This window comes from Tamandua tetradactyla, chromosome 11 (assembly GCF_023851605.1).
Source record: "Tamandua tetradactyla isolate mTamTet1 chromosome 11, mTamTet1.pri, whole genome shotgun sequence".
In the NCBI taxonomy this organism is placed as follows: domain Eukaryota; kingdom Metazoa; phylum Chordata; class Mammalia; order Pilosa; family Myrmecophagidae; genus Tamandua; species Tamandua tetradactyla.
Genome location: NC_135337.1, coordinates 81693799 through 81710973, shown reverse-complemented (window position 1 = coordinate 81710973; position 17175 = coordinate 81693799). Strand labels below are relative to the sequence as shown.

At 62.8% G+C, this 17175-nt stretch overlaps 1 protein-coding gene across 1 annotated transcript; it reads left to right on the top strand.

Annotated features, from left to right (window-relative positions):
- Positions 1–3795: 3795 nt before the first annotated feature.
- On the top strand, positions 3796–15998 carry EFNA2 (ephrin A2). The gene is made up of 4 exons (XM_077119551.1): positions 3796–3941; positions 11881–12188; positions 14422–14487; positions 15170–15998. Exons 1-4 carry the CDS (start codon positions 3796–3798, stop codon positions 15289–15291), a joined length of 642 nt encoding a protein of 213 aa, XP_076975666.1. The 3' UTR covers positions 15292–15998.
- Positions 15999–17175: the final 1177 nt, after the last annotated feature.

The following is a 17175-nucleotide window of genomic DNA, read 5'->3' as shown; positions in this document are numbered from 1 at the left end:
TCCATTTCTTACCCACTGGGACATGCTTTTAACTGGAGTGAAGGCCTGGTCCCGGCCCCCCACCCTGGGCTCTGTGCCCCTTCCTTACAGCTCCGAGCACTTTCCCCAGCTTCAAAAGGCACATTAATTACTCTAATGAGGTCAGGAGAGACCCTGGCTCAGGCATCCGGCCCCGGGCCGTGTTGCCCGCCCCCTGCCACCACCCGTTGGCCTGTCAGCACCCATCAGCACGCCCGGCACCCCCCGCCCCCACCCACGGCATTAATGCCGCGTAATTGGCGCCCCCACCAAGGTTAATGCGCTATTAGCAGGAAGTTCTCTGCGGCTGCGAGCGGGAGAGGGGAGAGGTGGAGAGGCAGGGCTGGCCGGCACACTCTGGGGGTGGGGATGCGCCTGTGCCCAGGGGGTTTCCAGCGCCTTCTCCACCTCACACGCGCACGCAGGTGCAGGGGCACTAACATGGCCATGCACACGCAGGCCAGGTGGACACCCATGGGTGTCAGTGCTGGGAAGGCAGGCTGAGCCGAGGGGGTGCTCGGTTCGCAGCCCCTCTGTAGCCCCTCCCCACAACAAAGCAGCCTGGCCCACTGCCCTGCAGCCACCCCAGCCCGCCCATGTGGCTGGAGGCCCAGGTTGTTCCCCGGTGCTGCAGCTGGTCACACCTGGGTTGAGGCCGGCCCTGGCCAACTCCCTGGATGGCCACGGATAGGGGCCTGGACCCCAAGTTTCAGCTTCTCAGGCTGGGAAATGAGGACAGATGGAGGCTGGGGAAGTGGCCGTGGGGCTCACACGGTGTGGGACACACGGCAAGGACACGTGGGGCAGAAGGGAGGGTAGAGAGGGAGGGCCGGCCACAGCAGGGACATGGCCACAGTTTGGGGGTTGCAGGAACTTGGGGGTCGGGTTGAGATTTCAGAGGCCTGTCGGACAGCAGAGATGGGAAGTTCAGTTTACTGGGGGAGGCTCAGGATGCATTTTTCTTTTCTGAGACCCCTATGTGGAGCCTCGGGGACATGCGCCGGCTCTCCCCTGGGGACTGGGCAGGGCCAGGCCAGGCTCCAGCGCTCACCCCAGACCGCAGCTCAGTGACTGGCCCTCGGGACTCTTGACTCGCAGGTCCCCTCCCCAGCCCGGCCCCCTTCTGATTCCTGCTTGGCCACCCTGGGGCTTCTGAAAAACGCCCAGGCCCGAGCGGGTGGCAGATTTGGTCCAATTTATTCTGTAATGAGAAATTTCTCCTCGCATATTTTTAGCTTCCTCGGCGGCGTAGTGGCTTTGAAGGCAGACGGGTTGCTGGACGCTGATCCTGGCCCCGCAGGCAGCCGGGTGGGGGGCTGGGGCCAGAGATGGGCAGGTGAAGGCAGGCAGGGGGTGATCGGCAAGGGGGAGGGGCAGTGGGCTGAGGGCCCGGGCTGGATGAGACTCTCCTTAAGCCCAGATACACCCCCAGGTCTGGGAGTGTGGACTGGGGTGGGTGAGAGAACCGCCTATCAAAAAGTCCTGGGCTTGCAATGACTTCTGACTCCTGACCTTCACTGATCCCTGACCTTTGACTCAGAGGCCTGCCCTGGAATGACCCCTGACCCCACCCAGCTGAGCCTTGAGGCTGCAACAGCTCCCAGCCCTGGGTGGGACGGTCCCCTGTACTACCCAGCAGCCCCCACCCCCGCCACCCTGGGGCCCCCTGCCCTGGCTCCTGGGCCAGGCCTCCCAGCCTCCCTGCCCTCCGCCTCCCCGGCCCCTGCCCCCGGGAGCAGCCAGAGGGCTCGGGGAGGTTGAATGGGATGTGGAGCCTTTGTTCCTGTCCCCACTTGGGCTCTGACCTTGAGAGAGAGTCGAGAACAGAAGGAAAACCGAGCTTCTGCTCAAATCCTGCTCAGGAGGCAGTGGCAGCGCCTTGGTGGCCCCTGCATGCAAATGAGCTGACCTGGCCGGGCTGCGCCACCACCCCTTGCTCCCCCTCTGCAGGGCCGAGTGCCCTTTGGTTTGACCATTTGGGGCCAGAGAGTGGGGTGGGGGGACGGGGGGGCGACTTCTCGGCAGGGGTCCTTCAGAGCACACACCTTGCCTAGGTGGGCTTTAGTGCAGCCCCCTCCCCAGCCTCTGCTCAGCACGGCCCCTCCGGGAGTGCCCTCTGCTCCCCAGGGTAGCACAAGGACCCACCTTTCTTAAGTCCCAGCCCCTTCTTCAGGGCACCCAGTAGGTCTGTCTGGAGACCCTGCCCAGTGAGCCGGGGACAGTCCTATCCCCAACTGGGCTCTGGGCTCCCTGGACCTCCTAGGTTTCTGCAGTGGCTGCCTGGGCCTGTTCCTGCTCTCCTCTGCCAAGCACCTGTGTCGGCCCTAAGGTTTCCTCCTTGGGTGCCTGTTTTTGGGTCTGGAGGAAATCTCAAACCCGGAACCTCATCCCAAGGGGGCCTTGTGTGCGCACGGGCCTTGAAGGATGAGCAGATCTTTGATGGGAAGAGAAGAGAAGAGACTCCCAGGTATCTCCCATGGGGAACAGGGCAAAGGAGGAAATTCAAGGGGCATCCAGGTAACACACACCCACAACATATCTGAAATGCATTGGGGGGAAACATCCAAGAGCACCCCGGATAGCTCTACAGTCCCCACCTCCACCTTGCTGATGGTGCTGATTAGTTTGCCAGTCTCTGGGTTCCCACAATCCCTGTGAGGGGCAGCGCTAATCCTCAGGGTGGCACCATCCTGGGTCCCAGTTGTAGTTTCTCTCCCCTGCACCAGGCCTGGGCGAACAAAGCAAACCCAGAGAGGTGGAACTTGGCTGAGTACTCTGCACATTCCAGCCGACACTTGGTGGCAGCGTGCCCTCAAAACGCTCAGGCCCTGTGCCCTTACCATCCTCGTGTGGCCTCCTGTGTGTTGACTTACCATCAGCCTGGAAACCACTCTGGGTTTCTGCCCTATGCTGCTTGGACTCAACACGCATTAAGCACCTACTGTGTGCTAGGCTCCATCAGGGCAGTTTCACAGAAGAGGGACAGAGACCCAGAGAGGGCAAGCCACTCCCAGGTCAGCAAGGAACAGTTACTTTGGACATTGGCCACCTGGGGTGCAAAACTGGAGTTGGTGGATCCTGGTTGAGGATTTTCGTGTCTGGTTGTGTTGTGTTGTATATGTACAGGTGGGTGATGGGGGGGGCGAGTGGTGAGCCATCTCTGCACCTTCTGCCCCTCCCAGCGGCCAGCTTTTGCAAATGGAGCCTGGTGAGGCTTTGTGTCCCCCTGCCCTCAACAGGGTGCTTGTTCGCGGTTCTGAGCCGGGACCATCCAGCTGGGCCATGCAGATGGGGGGTGGGGGTGGTACAGGGCCGGCCTAGCAAAGTCGGGGGTCCCTGAGGCGGGGCCCCGGGAGACGGGTCTGGGAGGTTTGGCTGCAGCGGCCAGGGCGGGCGGTGGGGGTGCGGCTCGGGCGAGAGACCCCGGCGCAGCCCCCGCGTGACTGGGGCGCGGCGAGAGGGGGCGCCCGCGGCCCGGCCTGCGCTCGGGCGGGACAAAGGCCGAAGCCCCCGCCCCTCCCCGGCGGCCGCTCGCGCTCCGAGTCTCTGCGTGGCTCGGCCCCGGCGCCCCGGGCCACCCCGGCGCCCCGCCCCGCCGCCGCCTGACTTCTCGGCGCCTGAGGTCGTGCGCGCGGAGGCGGGGGCGGCCGGGGATCTCCAAGCGCCGCCGCGCCCTCCTCGCGCCTCCCCCGTTCCTCCCGCGCGGCGGCGGCGACCGAGGAGGCGGAGACGGCTGGCAGGCGGCGGCCCGGCGAGCGCGGCGGCAGGACCGGGGCCATGGCGCCCGCGCCGCTGCGCCCGCTCCTGCCGCTGCTGCTGCTGTTGCTGCGGCTGCCGCCGCCGCCGCCCTTAGCGCGCGCGGAGGACGCCGCCCGCGCCTACTCGGACCGCTACGCCGTCTACTGGAACCGCAGCAACCCCAGGTGAGAGCGGCCGCGGGCTGGCGGGGGAGGCTGGGGGGTCCCCGGCGCCCCCCGAGCTGGGACTCCCCGCCCCCGAGCCCGGGGCGCCTCCCCGCGGGCTCGAGCACGCCTGCGTCCCGGGGCTCCAGCGCTGGGCTGCTTCCTGAAGGGGGGCTCCCCGGGAGGCCCCCCAGGGAGTTTCGGCTCCCCGGAGTTTGGGGGACTTGCGCTCCTTCTGCGTCCCCTCCAGGGCGCCTCGTCTCTGGCTGCCATGCAGAGTTGGAGAACCCTGGTCCCCACGTTTCCCAGTGCACCGCCGTCCCTCAGAGTTTTGGGGATCCCTGTCGCACCCACAGAAACTGTGGAGCCCCTGAGTTCCCTCCCCAGACTTGGGGTACCCCACCCATGGTCTCCCCAGAGTCCTGCGGACTTCAGTGTCCGGGACATCTTCCCAGGGACCCCCAGGGACCTCAGCATTGAGCTGCCACCAGAGGCAGGGCACCGTGGGGCAAGGAATCTGAAGGAACCTCTGGCCAGCCGACCCCCAGATTAACTCGGGGAAGTTGGGATAACCCCCCCGGAATTCACACCAAGGGGTTCCGCTGCTCTCCGTTTTGGATGCACAGGGAGACAGAGGCACCGGGAGGGTTCAGGTCAGTCCCAGAGGTACAGCCGGGTGGTATCCACCCCTGGTCCCTGATGCTGGTGGGAAACTGAGGCACAGAGGGAATGAGGGGCTAGCTCAAGGTCACGGCCAGGGGTGCAGTGCTGGGATGGGGATCCAGGTGGCCTGGTGGGGGTACCCAGCTTGCCACGCCTGGCTATGCTGCCCCGCCCACTGGCTCACAGTCCTCCCAGGTCTGATCCCGGCGCTAAATGCAATTTGAGGGTCAGTAGGAGCCCCCGTTCGTTGGGGTGAGAAAAGTTTGCTGGTGGCTGACCGCGTCATCCTGGACACCAGTGTCCCTCTGGGGATCTTGTGGGGGACTGGGCTTGGAGGAGCCCCGGGGCTCTGGGGTCCACCTGGGCCGTCGGATACACACATCTTCCCACGGCTGCATTTTGGAGGGCCGCGGTGTCAGCGCCTCCTGCTCCCTGCCCCTCGGACACCGGTCACTTTCTCTCCCGTTCTCCAGCTGCTTCCTGCGCCGGCCGAGCCGCCCTCCAGAGCCCGCCGTCCCCCGGCATCCCCTGCCGTCCCCGAGCCGCGGGCAGAAAGTTGCATAAATGGTCCTCTTTGAGGCAGCCTCCGGGACAAGGACAGCCAGTGTCCCGCTGCGGGGGCAGGGAGCCAGCCCAGAGCCCCCACCTCCAGTTGCCGGGCCACGGGGTCGGGCCCCGGGGCTGGAGGGCTGGGACCCTAGGCGCGGAGGGTCAGCTGGGCCACCGTGGAACCATCCCTGCGCCACCCGCCCGCCGACCGGCGGTCACATGTGGCTTTGCTGAAGGCTGTCCCCTGTCGCCGGCCGTGCGGGGAGCCCGGCGGGCAGCGCTTCCGGCCCAAGTTTTTGGCTTCAGCGCCAGAATCTGCGGTCCCTGGCGTGGCTGTCCTTTGTTCTAGCAAACGCCAAGCACAAGAGGAGCTGCGGACGGGGAAGGAAGGGGGTCGCTGGGCCGCCCGGCTGCCCCCACCTGCCTGGGGGCTGTGGGCCTCGGACCGGACCCCCGGCGGGGGGGGGGAGTAAACAGCCCCCCAGGGCTGGCTCAGCCGGCCCCTCGCCCCACAGCTCCCGCCTGTCCCTCCCTCCGTGACCCCGGCAGCCCCGCTCTGACCCGCTGCACCCAGAGGTCAGGCTGCTGGCCCTGGTGGTCCCGGCAGGACAGGTCCGCATGGTCTCGGGAGGCTCCTGTGCCCTTTCTCCTATGGGACGTCTGTGGCAGTTGTCCCCAGTGTCCAGGGGCCGCAACCTGCCCAAGGAGTAGGGCTGGATCCAGAATTGGGGCCTTCTTCATCTCTGGCATTGGGGGCTGTGCTGAAGGGTAGCCCGGGGTCCCCAATAGAGATTCAGGGGATCGAGCGGTGGCTAGACTCTGGACCCTGGTGATGGGGGTCGGGTGGGGGGTGGGCGGCCGAGGGGACCTAGGGACAGACAAGAGATGGGGTGCTTGGGGGCCAGACGGGGGTGGGCGTTGGGGTTGGGGCAGAGACTGATGGTGGTGACGATCAGCTTAGAGGATGAGGGGACAGGGACAGACGGACCCCGTGCCTCAGCAAGGACACATGCCAAAGACACCAAGAGAGAGGGAGGGTGGTAGCCAGACGCGGGCTACCCAAATGGGAGGCAAGCAGGCCGTGGGGCTGGGGGACCTCGGACAAAGAGGCCGGGCCTCAGACCTGTGCCCAGCTGGAAAGTGCCAGGTACAATTTCCAAGTCACCATCTCCTTGCACACGCATGGCCATGACCCGGCCCTTGGAGTCCCCCACCCACCCTGCGGGCCGCTGTCCCAGGCTGGGCACCCGGGTCTGGCTGCTGTGCATCTCTGGGCTGGGTCAGGGGTTCCTGGTGCAGGCCTGGTCCAGCTTCCTCCTCTCTGGCCTGGCCACACGGCCTCACGGTGGTCCTGTGTGGGGGTTCGTGTATCCACATGACGGGGTGGGGGGCTGCCGTTCTGGGTGCCGCATCAGGCTGCAGTGCGTGTTGGCACGTGTTACTGCGTGTCGCGGCATGTGCGTGTGCACGGATCTGCGTGCCAGCTCCACGGGTGGTCTGGGGGCTCCGTGACGCGTTTGCCTGTGTGTGCGTGCACGCGTGTGTCTGTGTGTTTGCATGTGGGGTGCATGTGTGCGTGCCTGCACCCACCTTGTAATGGATACACTCAGGCGTGTGCACGATTGTGTAGTGTGTGGGGAGCACATGTATGTTTGCAGGGGCACGTGTGTGCATCCACGCATGTCGGAGTGTGAGCTGTCCATGGTGTTTGGGTGGGTGGGTCTCTGCTGGTGTCTGTGTGCACGCATGTCTGCGTGTGTATATGTGTGTCTGCGTGTGCATGCGTGTATCTGCGTGTGCAGCCTGGCTTTCTGTCCAGGGCCTGCCCACCCGGCACCCTGCCCACTTGCTTGCCCTCCCTGCCCGACCCCCCTCCTTGCACCAGGTGGGGGCCCCTGCTGTGGGGTGGGGTCCAGGGCCCAGGAACATCTATGCCCTGAATAGGGCACCCCAAGAACCTTAACCCCACCTTCTGATGGGGAACCCACAGCCCACATGGACCCGGCAATGCTGGCTCAGGTTGGGGTCCTGGGGTTGGCTCTTCCCCTCCCCAGGCTGCCTTCTTGGGGACCCCCTGCAGCCGATCATGGCTCCGTCAACTGCCCACACCGCGATAGGGAAATGGGGGCTTGGGGCAGGGGCGGCCCTGGGGAGGCCTTCCGCCTGTGTCCGGGTGCTCTTGGGGGCTGTGCATGGGGCCGTGCTGCGTCTCGTGGAGTGGGAGCTTTTGTTTCACTGGAAAGAAGCTCTGAAGTGGTGCAGAGGGCTTGGCGGGCGAGGCTGGTGGGCACAGGGACGCGGCATGGTCTCAGGGGCCCGAAGTGGGGAAGCCAAGGCAGCACCTGTAAGCAAGAAGAGGGGCTTTGGCAGTCGGCAACCCCCAGATCCACCAACAGCCGTATTGGGGTCCACCATAGGACAGCAGTGCCAGAGCTGGGAATGGGGCGACTCTGAGACCCCGTCCTGCTGGGGGTGGGCGGGCTGAGCCCTCCCACTGTGTGCCAGAGTTCCCCGTGGGACTCAGGGTTTCGGGGGCTGCAGGGACCTCATTTTTCTGCGTCTCTGGCTGCCCCCATCTTCCCAGGTTTCCTGGGGCGTGGCAGGGCCTGACCCTGTGTCTGCAGATGTAGAAACTGAAGCTCAGGGAGACCAGGGCCCCTGCCTGTTGCCCAGCCTCGTGGCGAGTGGCTGACATGGGTGGGATGTGACCCTAGGACTGGGGCTGGGGGTCGGCCCTCCAGATCTCCTGGCCCAGCCGCACCCCAGGGGACATCTCTGCAGGGGCCTGCGAGGGGTCAGCAGACAGAGGCGGGGGCGTTCCTAGGGGGTCTGAGAGGTTGGAGGCACTGGATGTTGGTGGGGGGCTGAGCTCCTCTGCCCCTGACCCAGGTCCCCCATGTTTTCCCCCATGGCAAACCCCACCTTCCCAAGAAGCTGCCACACCCAGGGCTGGCCAAGGGGTGTCAGGGACATCCTGGGCCTACTGTAGGGCTGGGGGGAGAGGAGGGAGTACCTGGATGGGGCTGCCCCTGCCTGTGCCACTCCCTCCAATCCCTGGCCCCATCTTTCTCTCTCTTGCCAGTGTCTGGGGAACCCGGCCTCAGTTTACCCTCCTGTAACCATGAGCCCACAGCTCTGACCATCGTGAGTTGTCAGGTTTTATTTTGTTTTTTATGTCCCGCCCGCTGTCTCCAATGGGGGGAGACTTCTCCTCAGCCCCTCTGAAAGCCAGAGCTGGGGGTGAGTGGGCACTGGACCCTGAGATTCTAGGGAACCTTGCTGGGGTGGCCGGACGGGTGTGACATGCTCAGGAAGCCAGGGCTTCCACTTCCCTGGCGTCGATGGGAGGTGTAGGTGTGTGTAGAGTGGGGAGCTACACCCAGGAGACACCCAGGCCACAGGATGGAAACCTGCCCTGCCTGCTTCCGTAGGGGTCTTGTTGTGCTCCCTGCCCCATGGTGCCTCAGTTTCCCATCTGGGAAGGTGATACAGCCCTCCCTGCCCCATTTGGGGGTGAGACTCCTAATTAGTTGCTTTGCTATTAACATCTAATGAGTTGACAAGAGCCCGATTGAGATAATTAGCTGCAGGACGGGTGGTGGTGGGGGGCTGGGAGAGAGGGGTGGGGACCCTGGCACGCAACACTCGGCCTAGGGCTGGGAGTGGACATTGGCACTGGCCTGGAAGGATGAGCAGGTGTGGGGGTGGAGGGGAAGCCCAGCAGGGGGAGGGGGTGGAAGAGGGCCCTCCTCTGGGACAGACCCCAAGTCAGTCATCAACCCCTTAGTGAGAATTTCCATCTCTAGCTCTCTCTCCCACCGAGCATTTGCATATTTTGGCTTCAGCACTAATGGAGGAAATGAAGTCTTTGTGGGCTCAGATTTGGAGCTAGGGCCCCCTCCACCATGCAGACGCTGCCACCCCTCTGTTGCCTGCTGTCTTGGATCTGTGAATGTCAGTGCAGCAATTTTTGAACCAGGAAGGGGTAAAGAAGGGTCCACTTGGGTGGTGGGAGCTTGGGGATGGGGTCGGGGTTTCCCTAGGGTTCACCTGCCTAGGGTCTGCACCCCTCCACCTGGGGGCCGCTTTTCACTTCACCTGACTCTGACCTTTCAAAGACCTTGAACCCTTAGCATTTTGAGCTCACTTGGTCGATCAACAAGCACGTTTTGACCACCATTGTGTGCGGGACCTGTGAGGGGCACCCAGAAAGGGGTAGGGAAGGAGGCAGACCCAGAACCAGGGAAAGGTGGAAATGAGATAATGTCGGGGCAGACATGTGATGTGGGGTGGGGACTGCCCATGCAAAGGCCCTGGGGCGGGATGGGGGAGCAGCCAGGAGGCTGTTGCATCTGGAGGGAGTGAGCAGTGGGAGATGGGGCGAGAAGGATGAGGACAGCTGGGCAGGGGCCACGTGGAGCCTCAGGGTCCTGGGAAGACCCGTGGATTTATTCCGAGGTACTCCTGGAGGGCACGGAGCCAGTGGGTCATGAGGTCTGGTTTTCATTTAGAAGCCAGGAGCCGGCCCCTACTGGGGGCCCCTGACGGTCTGTTGGGAGGAGAGGCGGTCTGTTGGGAGGAAAGGCGCTGGCGGTGTCTGGGGCAGTGGGGAGGGAGGCAGGCCTGGGAAACTTGCCTGGGCCCTATTCCTGAACTCTGTTTCCCATCTGAGAAGGACTCTGCAGAGCCGTGGCCTTCCTCTTCCCATCACCAGATCCCGGGAGTCAACCCAGGAACAGGAGGGGAAACTGAGGCCCGCAGAGCCACCCAGCCAGGGTTTGGGGGGGGGGGGATTCAGGACACGGCACGTCCAGCCTGGGCTCCTTCGCTCTTACCTGTGACACCCCATCGTGCTCCTCCTGGGTGCGGCAGTCACAGGAGGGTGCTGGGCAGTGGCTGTCATCAGCTGCTGCTGGGTGGGGGTTTCAGTTGGGCTGGTGTGGTGCAAAGTGACATTTCAAGAAGGTTGGAGCAACTTCAGCACCGGCCGTGCCGAAAAGCTGGAGGCTGGGCCCGGCGATGGGACTCTGGGACTGGCCGGTCGCGGGGCACCCTGAGAGGTGGGCGAGTCCCAGCATGTCCTTTTCCAGCCCATCCCCATCCCAGTCTGTCCTGGGTCCCAGCCTATCCCCATCCCAGCCTCTCCTGGGGCCACCCTGCATCTATCTGGCACCCACTGTGAACACACCCTAGCTCTCCCAGCAGCCACAAGGACAGCCCCCGCTGCACAGAGGAGGAAACGGGGGGCTCCAAGGACGGGTGCTCTCCCAGATCCCTTCCATGGGTTTCCGTGGCTCCAGACAGACTGTCCTCAAACCTTGCTGGACAGAGAGACTTATTCTATACACGCATCCTTCCCGCTCTGTGCCAGGGTCCCATGGGGTGTGCACAGGGAGTGGTGAGTTCCCGGCCATGGACAGGGACGTGTATGCCCTCAGCTCCCTGCTCGGTTACTGTTTGAGCCTGTCCCTCAGCCACAGATTCTGACCGTGATCCCTCTGGACCCCTGACACTGGTGAGGACACTGAGGCACAGAGAGCAGGGACCCTGCCTGCCTAGCCCCACTCCCGGGAGGCCTGTGCCCCGCTGGGTGCAACGACTCGGGGCGGCAGGGGACCGGGCCGTTGCCATCTGACAAGCACGCTGCCCCTGTGTGCCTGCCGTGCCAATTTGTGCAGCCAGCATGGGGGCCCGGGACGCGGCCCCTCCCGCAGGCTGGCGGCGGCTGGCGCAGTGTGCAGGGGGTTGGGGGTGGGATTCGAGCTGCCTGCGCCCTCCCTGCCGCCAACCGTTGCTGTGTGCCTCAGTTTCCCTTCCTGCCTGTGCAGGAAGGAGGCAGGAGGGCAGTGTGGGGGAGCCCCTCCCGCACCCCCTCACTGGGGCTTTTTATGTGCTAATGCGACCCCCTTGGGTTCCACCCCACCAATTCCAGGCTGCCTTTATGTGACAGGGACCCCTGGGGCACCGTGCAGGAAACTGAAGAGCCTCAGTGCTGTGGCCCGAGGCACTGGTGGCACCAGGGGCTGTGGCCCCGTCGCGCCGACCACCCTGGCCACCCCTGCGTGGGGGGCGGGACGCACGGGTAGGGGCGGGGCTGCTGGGGCCCGCGGTGTCCGGAGCTGGGAAACGCGAGACCAGGGAGGCCCGCGGGAGGGGATCCCGGGAGTGGATCCCGGGAGTGACCGGCGACGACGTGAAGCACCGCACGTCGGAGCCCCGCGCAGGCGGCCCCTCTGGGCGCCCAGCCCAGGGTGTCTGGAGAGGCAGGGGCTGAGGCACCCTTCCCCCAGCCCCACCCCCCGCGGGGAAACTGAGGCGGGGGCGGAGACCCCGAGGTGTCTTCTGCACCGCCTGGCGGCTTGGTGGGGTGGGGGGTGGGGGTGGGCTACGGCCTGGACTCTACCCTCCGGCTCTGGGCGCTGGATACGGCCTTCCTGGAGGCGGGGCGCCCCACCCCCCTGGAGTCGCGGGGATCCAGGCCCTGACTGCCTGAGCGCGAGGGGGATCGGGGACGTGCGGGCCCCAGCGCCCTTGGACGGGGGGCGGCGGGAGGGGGCTCCAACCCAGGGACCCATCGGAGCACAGGGAGGCCGCCCCCCCCCCCCCGCTCCCAAGCCGTCCTCCCCGTCCCTGATCCCCCTACTCCTGGCTCCCCGGGTCCCACCCTGTCCTTCCCGCCCCTCCCCCTCCGCCAGCCCCGCCCCCCGCCGGCCCCGGCCCCTCCCCCACAGCCGCCCCTTCCGCGCAGGTTCCAGGCGGGCGCGGCGGGCGGGGGCTACGCGGTGGCGGTGAGCATCAACGACTACCTGGACATCTACTGCCCGCACTACGGGCCGCCGCTGCCGCCGGCCGAGCGCATGGAGCGCTACGTGCTCTACATGGTCAGCGGCGAGGGCCACGCGGCCTGCGACCACCGGCAGCGCGGCTTCAAGCGCTGGGAGTGCAACCAGCCCGCCGCGCCCGGGGGGCCCCTCAAGTTCTCAGAGAAGTTCCAGCTCTTCACGCCCTTCTCGCTTGGCTTCGAGTTCCGACCGGGCCACGAGTACTACTACATCTGTGAGTGGGGATGCAGGGGGGAGCGGGATGCAGGGGTACTGCTGCATCTGTGAGTGGGGTGCAGGGATGTGGAGTGCTACTCCATCTGTGAGTGGGGGTGCACGGGGGACTGGGGTACAGGGGTACTGCTACATCTGTGAGTGGGGTGCAGGGATGGGGGGTGCTACTCCATCTCTGAGCAGGGTGCGGGGCTACTACTCCATCTGTGAAGGGTGGATGGAGTGTGGGGGTGCCAGGATTAACCTCTACATCTGTGAGTGGGGGACTAGGTACTGGGGAACAGGGTTACTGCTACATGTGTGAGTGGGGGTACAGGGGTACTACTACATCTGTGATTGGGGGTATGGGGTGGATGGGAGTATAGGGGTACTGCTATATCTGGGAGGGGTACCGGGGTACAGGGGTACCAGTAGCACGAGGAGTGGTGAGGGGGGAACCAACTCCCCAGAACCCCCAGTGCCCCGGAAGACAAGGCGTCACCTCCTCTGCTGTGACTCCCGTCCTCCCTGGGGGCCAAGTGGCCGTCGTCCAGCACTGGTCACGGTCCCGAGTGCCACGTTCTTAGAAGGTCCTTCACTGCCGCCCCCAGGAACCCCAGGAGGCCAGGGTTGTCATCACCTTCCTTTTGCAGGTGGAAAAACTGAGGCTCAGAGTTGGGGAGACGACACACTGCCCCGGGATTCAGGTGGTTTCCCCTGGGGCCCACACCCCCCAAACACAGCACAGGAGGGGAGACTGAGGCCCACAGGGGCCCTGGGGGAGGGGAGCGTGGTGAAGGCACGGAGTGTGGGACCCCCCCCCCCATCTCCCCTTGTCTTACATGGCCTCCGAGATGCCCCAAGAGCGGTGGAGTTTTAATTTCGAGGTCAGTTAGTAGCAGCTGCAGAACACTGGGGGCGGGTGGGGGGCTTGCCCCATCCCTGCAGGTCAGGGAGGTGGGGCACAGAGGGGCAGTTCGGGGTTCAGTCCTGGCCCAGCCCCCAGCTCTCTACAAACTTTAAGGGGGTGGGTACTGGTGACACCCTGGAGAGCTGGGACCTCACCCCCCCAGCTGGCTTGAGGGCACAGCTGGGGCACTGGGCTCTGGGAATCCTGGGACTTTGGGTCCCATTTCTTAGCATCTTGGGGACTTAGTTGGGGGGCTCTGCACGGAGGGGCCTGGGTGCTCAGCCACCCCAGCTCCCTCTGGGTCAAATTAAACTCCTCAAGGCCCCATTTCCTCCTTTCTCTGCTCTATTTGGGATTTTTCCTTTTAATTCAGGGAAGAAGCTGGTGGGGGATGGGGGGGAGAAGGTGTTTAAATTAAGTCCCCGTAATATAAGAAAAATTACATTTTTCTTTCCGAGAAGGGAGTTTCACAGAAGATAATTATTGTAATTATTCGTCCTATCTCTGTGACGAATGTTATTTTTATTACGTGCTTTTATCTCCATCTCCCAGCGTGGGGGGCAGCCAAGGTGGTGGCCGCCAGTAGCCAGGCCATGGGGGGGACTCTGGGGGGGGGGACAACCCAGGCCTGTTCTCTCGTGGTCGACCTCCTGGCTACAGCCCCAGCCGGGCTCTGAGCCTCCTCTACCTCCTTATCCTGGCCCCTATGTCCCGGGCCTCTCCAGGGCGCTTGCCATCTGGGCCAAGAAGCAGGAGCAGTAAGGGTGGAATTCCAGGGACGGGGATAAATGTGGCTTGGGCTTCCATTTGCCACCTTCCACAGTCTGGGGCCTCTCTCCAGGAGGCATTCACCTTGTGCCCCTCTCAAGGGTCTTGCTATGTCTTCCTGATGGAAACAATCATTTCCAAAGCTCATACTATGTGCCAAATAAAGTCCAGAGAGGGGGTGATGCCCATGGACACCGGGAGAGCAGGGCTTCCAACTCAGGTCTGTCTGATTCCAGAGACAGTCATTTGGCTGGACCGATATTTTTGCTGATTGGTTGGAAACTAACAGGATGTATTTCTCCATCAACTCTGAATCACACCCTGCTACTGTGGGGTGAGAGGGAGCTGTGATCAGGGTTGGGCAGAGAGAGGGTTAATGGGAATGTGTGCAAGAACTGTTGGGAAAGGGGGCATTCTGTCTGGGGTTTTGATATATGATTAGGAGTTTAATGGATGGCTCTACAATTGCAGTCAGGATTGGGTCACAAGGGTGGTATGTCTGTGTTTGTGTGTGTGTGTGTGTGTGCACAGCCATAGGAGGTCCCTGACCCGCTAACCCCCATCTCCTCTTTTCTAGCTGCCACACCACCAAATGCCGTGGATCGGCCCTGCCTGCGGCTGAAGGTGTACGTGCGGCCAACCAGTAAGTGCTGGAGGTGTGGAGCAGGGTCTCACAGAGCCCAGCGAGTGGTCAGAAGAGCCAGGGATTGGAGCCCACCCTCAGGAGTCCCACCTCAGTAACAGCTGGACAGTGCCCCATCCTTGAGCCTCAGTTTCCCCATCTGCAACAGTTCAGACCTTCAGGGTGAAGATTATAGGGTCCGGGATGCAACCTGGAGCTACTGTTATAGCCAGCTCCTGTCCCCAAGGCAACACTCCTGTTCAGCCTATAAATCCTCCATCCAAACCCTCCATTAGGGAAACCTCCCCAGAGGGACTGCAGGGCTCATTGAAATGTCAAAGTTATAGCCAAAGAGAAGCAGGGTGTGTGTGTGTGTGTGTGTGTGTGTGTGTGTGTGTGTGTGTGCTCCCAGCAGCCTTGTGATTTCACCCGGCTACCGGCTGCATTTATTGAGCTCCTGCTGTTTGCCTGTGCTGGAAGCACAACCGAGATAGCCAGAAATGCCCATATCCTCAGGCACCCATTCTCAGCTGGGGCAAAGGCTTGGGGTGGTCATGGGAGGGAGGGGATGTGGGAGCTGGGACCAAGGGGCAGTGGGGGCCCGTCCCCAGACGCCTGCCCCTAGCACAGATGTGCTTCTGAGGCTGAAGGTGCCCATGGGGCCTGGGCTAGTGCTGACCATCCTGACCCTTTGTTCCCCCAGACGAGACCCTGTATGAGGCTCCTGAGCCCATCTTCACCAGCAATAACTCGTGCAGCGGCCTGGGGGGCTGCCACCTCCTCCTCAGCACAGTCCCCATGCTCTGGACCCTCCTGGGCTCCTAGTCCCAGACCTGCAGGATGCCTCCCCCATCTGGACGGCCCACCTGCAAGGCCCTTCCTAGACAGCCCCACCTGGATGGCCCACCTGGATGGTCCCAACTGCATGGCCTGCCTGGATGGTCCCGCCTGGGCTCTCAGGGCCTGGCCTCCAAGACCAAATAGACACACAGCTTCTCTGCAGCGCTAGGTGGGGACAGCCGAAGACCCCAGTGTCGAGGGCGGGATGTACGTGGAGCCCCCGGTCAAGCCATCTCCTCGTCAGGGGCGCCAGGGACCTGGAACCTCCTGGCGACTTTTTTTTTTTCTTAGTGTATTTTTCATGGTTGGATTGGAAAGACTTGAATTTTTAATTTAATTTATTCCCTGTTGCCGCTGGTGACTTTGGTAAGGAAATGGAGTTGGTGGATGGGGGTGCCTGGCTCCCCATGTGTGTGGGGGAATCTGAGGGACACCTGGTCTGGGCAACTGCTCTCTACTTGGCACCCCATTTGTTGCGTGCTGGCTCGGGCCCCCGTGGCCTCCCCAGGCACCCCAGGATGGGCAAGTCTGAGCCGAAAGTGGAGGGGGGAGTACCTCTTGGTTCTAGTCCAGGGGCCTTAGCACCCCCAACTCCACTCCTGTCCCCTTGCTCCCCACTACCGCCTCGACGTGGAAACCCACGATCTTTCACCAAAGGCCCCCTGGCCTCACCCTCCGAACCACAGCGCCATCCCCCCCTCCATCCTATAGATGCAAATGAGCCTCCCAGGACCCCCCCCCCCCCCGCCCCAGCCTCACGCTGTCATCATGGGGCCAAGAAGAGGTTATATTTCTGTAAATAGAGCCAGTAAGTATATACAGTGACTTATTTTTAATGCATTCCTGAGGATGGACTGGAAAGTTTCTTTTTCTTTCCCTCCTTCCCTTCATTGGGGGCTTTTATTTTGGTGGGGGGATGTGGACTTAGAGTAGATGCTGCACCCAGCAATAAGCTCGTTTCATCGGTCGGAGCCCAGTCCCCCTGCCCTCCAACCTAATGATGTTTCAAAGGGGGGGAAATAAAGGGAAGGGGGGTGGCCGGGGAACTACCACCAAGAAAGGAACCCCTCGCCGAAGACACTTTAATGAAGTAAACAGCGCATTTATACAGATTTCATATTTCTACCCGCCTTTCCTGACTCTGTGTTTTATATCTATAGTATATATAAATATATATTGTGTATGCCCAGCCGCGGGGAGATGGCCTGAGGCACACCAGGTGGCGGTGGGCGGGGTGGAGGGGTTTGTAGGGGGTGGCGGTGGTTGCTGTCTCCACGCCTGGAGCTGAGGACACCCCCCCTCCCCTGCTCCATCACCCTCAAGTTTGGATTCTGTATTTTTTTATAATAAAATTAGCAGAAACCTCCAAGGCTTGTGTGTGTCTGGGGCTGTGCTTCCTGACTCGGAAGAGCATTTTGAAGTAATAAATTGGACATGGGTTTGGAGTCTGCAGGGAGTGGGTGGTGGATGGGGGTGGGGGGATATTTTTGGAGAATTCCTGGGTCCCCAGGGCCTGAAAGGAACTGGCTGTTGTAGTTAATTCTTTGACTCTGTTTTGAGGCTAGGCCCCAGGTCTGGTAATTCGGGTGATGGCATGTCTTCCCCCTCTGGGAAGTGGAAAGGAACCCCCCCTTTCCTCCTGGGGCAGCCAGGAAGGTGGAGGGAGAAGCTGCTGAGATGTCGCGGGTCTGGGGTCGCAGCTGGTACTTACGGGCATTCACCCTGTGACGCAGCTGAGCGTGTGGGCTCCCTGGACTCCAGGCCCGGCCCCTTGCTCTATTTTGGGGTTTCAGCTTCCAGGATGAGTATTTTTAGAATCCAGTTAAATTCTGGGACAACTCTATGGCCAACACCTGCTGCTGTGTGACT

Bases quoted from the DNA above. Each gene is read 5' to 3' on its own strand.
- EFNA2 (XM_077119551.1), top strand. From the start codon at position 3,796: ATGGCGCCCGCGCCGCTGCGCCCGCTCCTGCCGCTGCTGCTGCTGTTG. The intron at 3,942-11,880 runs GTGAGAGCGGCC...CCTTCCGCGCAG, and splicing joins TGGAACCGCAGCAACCCCAG to GTTCCAGGCGGGCGCGGCGG. The intron at 12,189-14,421 runs GTGAGTGGGGAT...CCTCTTTTCTAG, and splicing joins CCACGAGTACTACTACATCT to CTGCCACACCACCAAATGCC.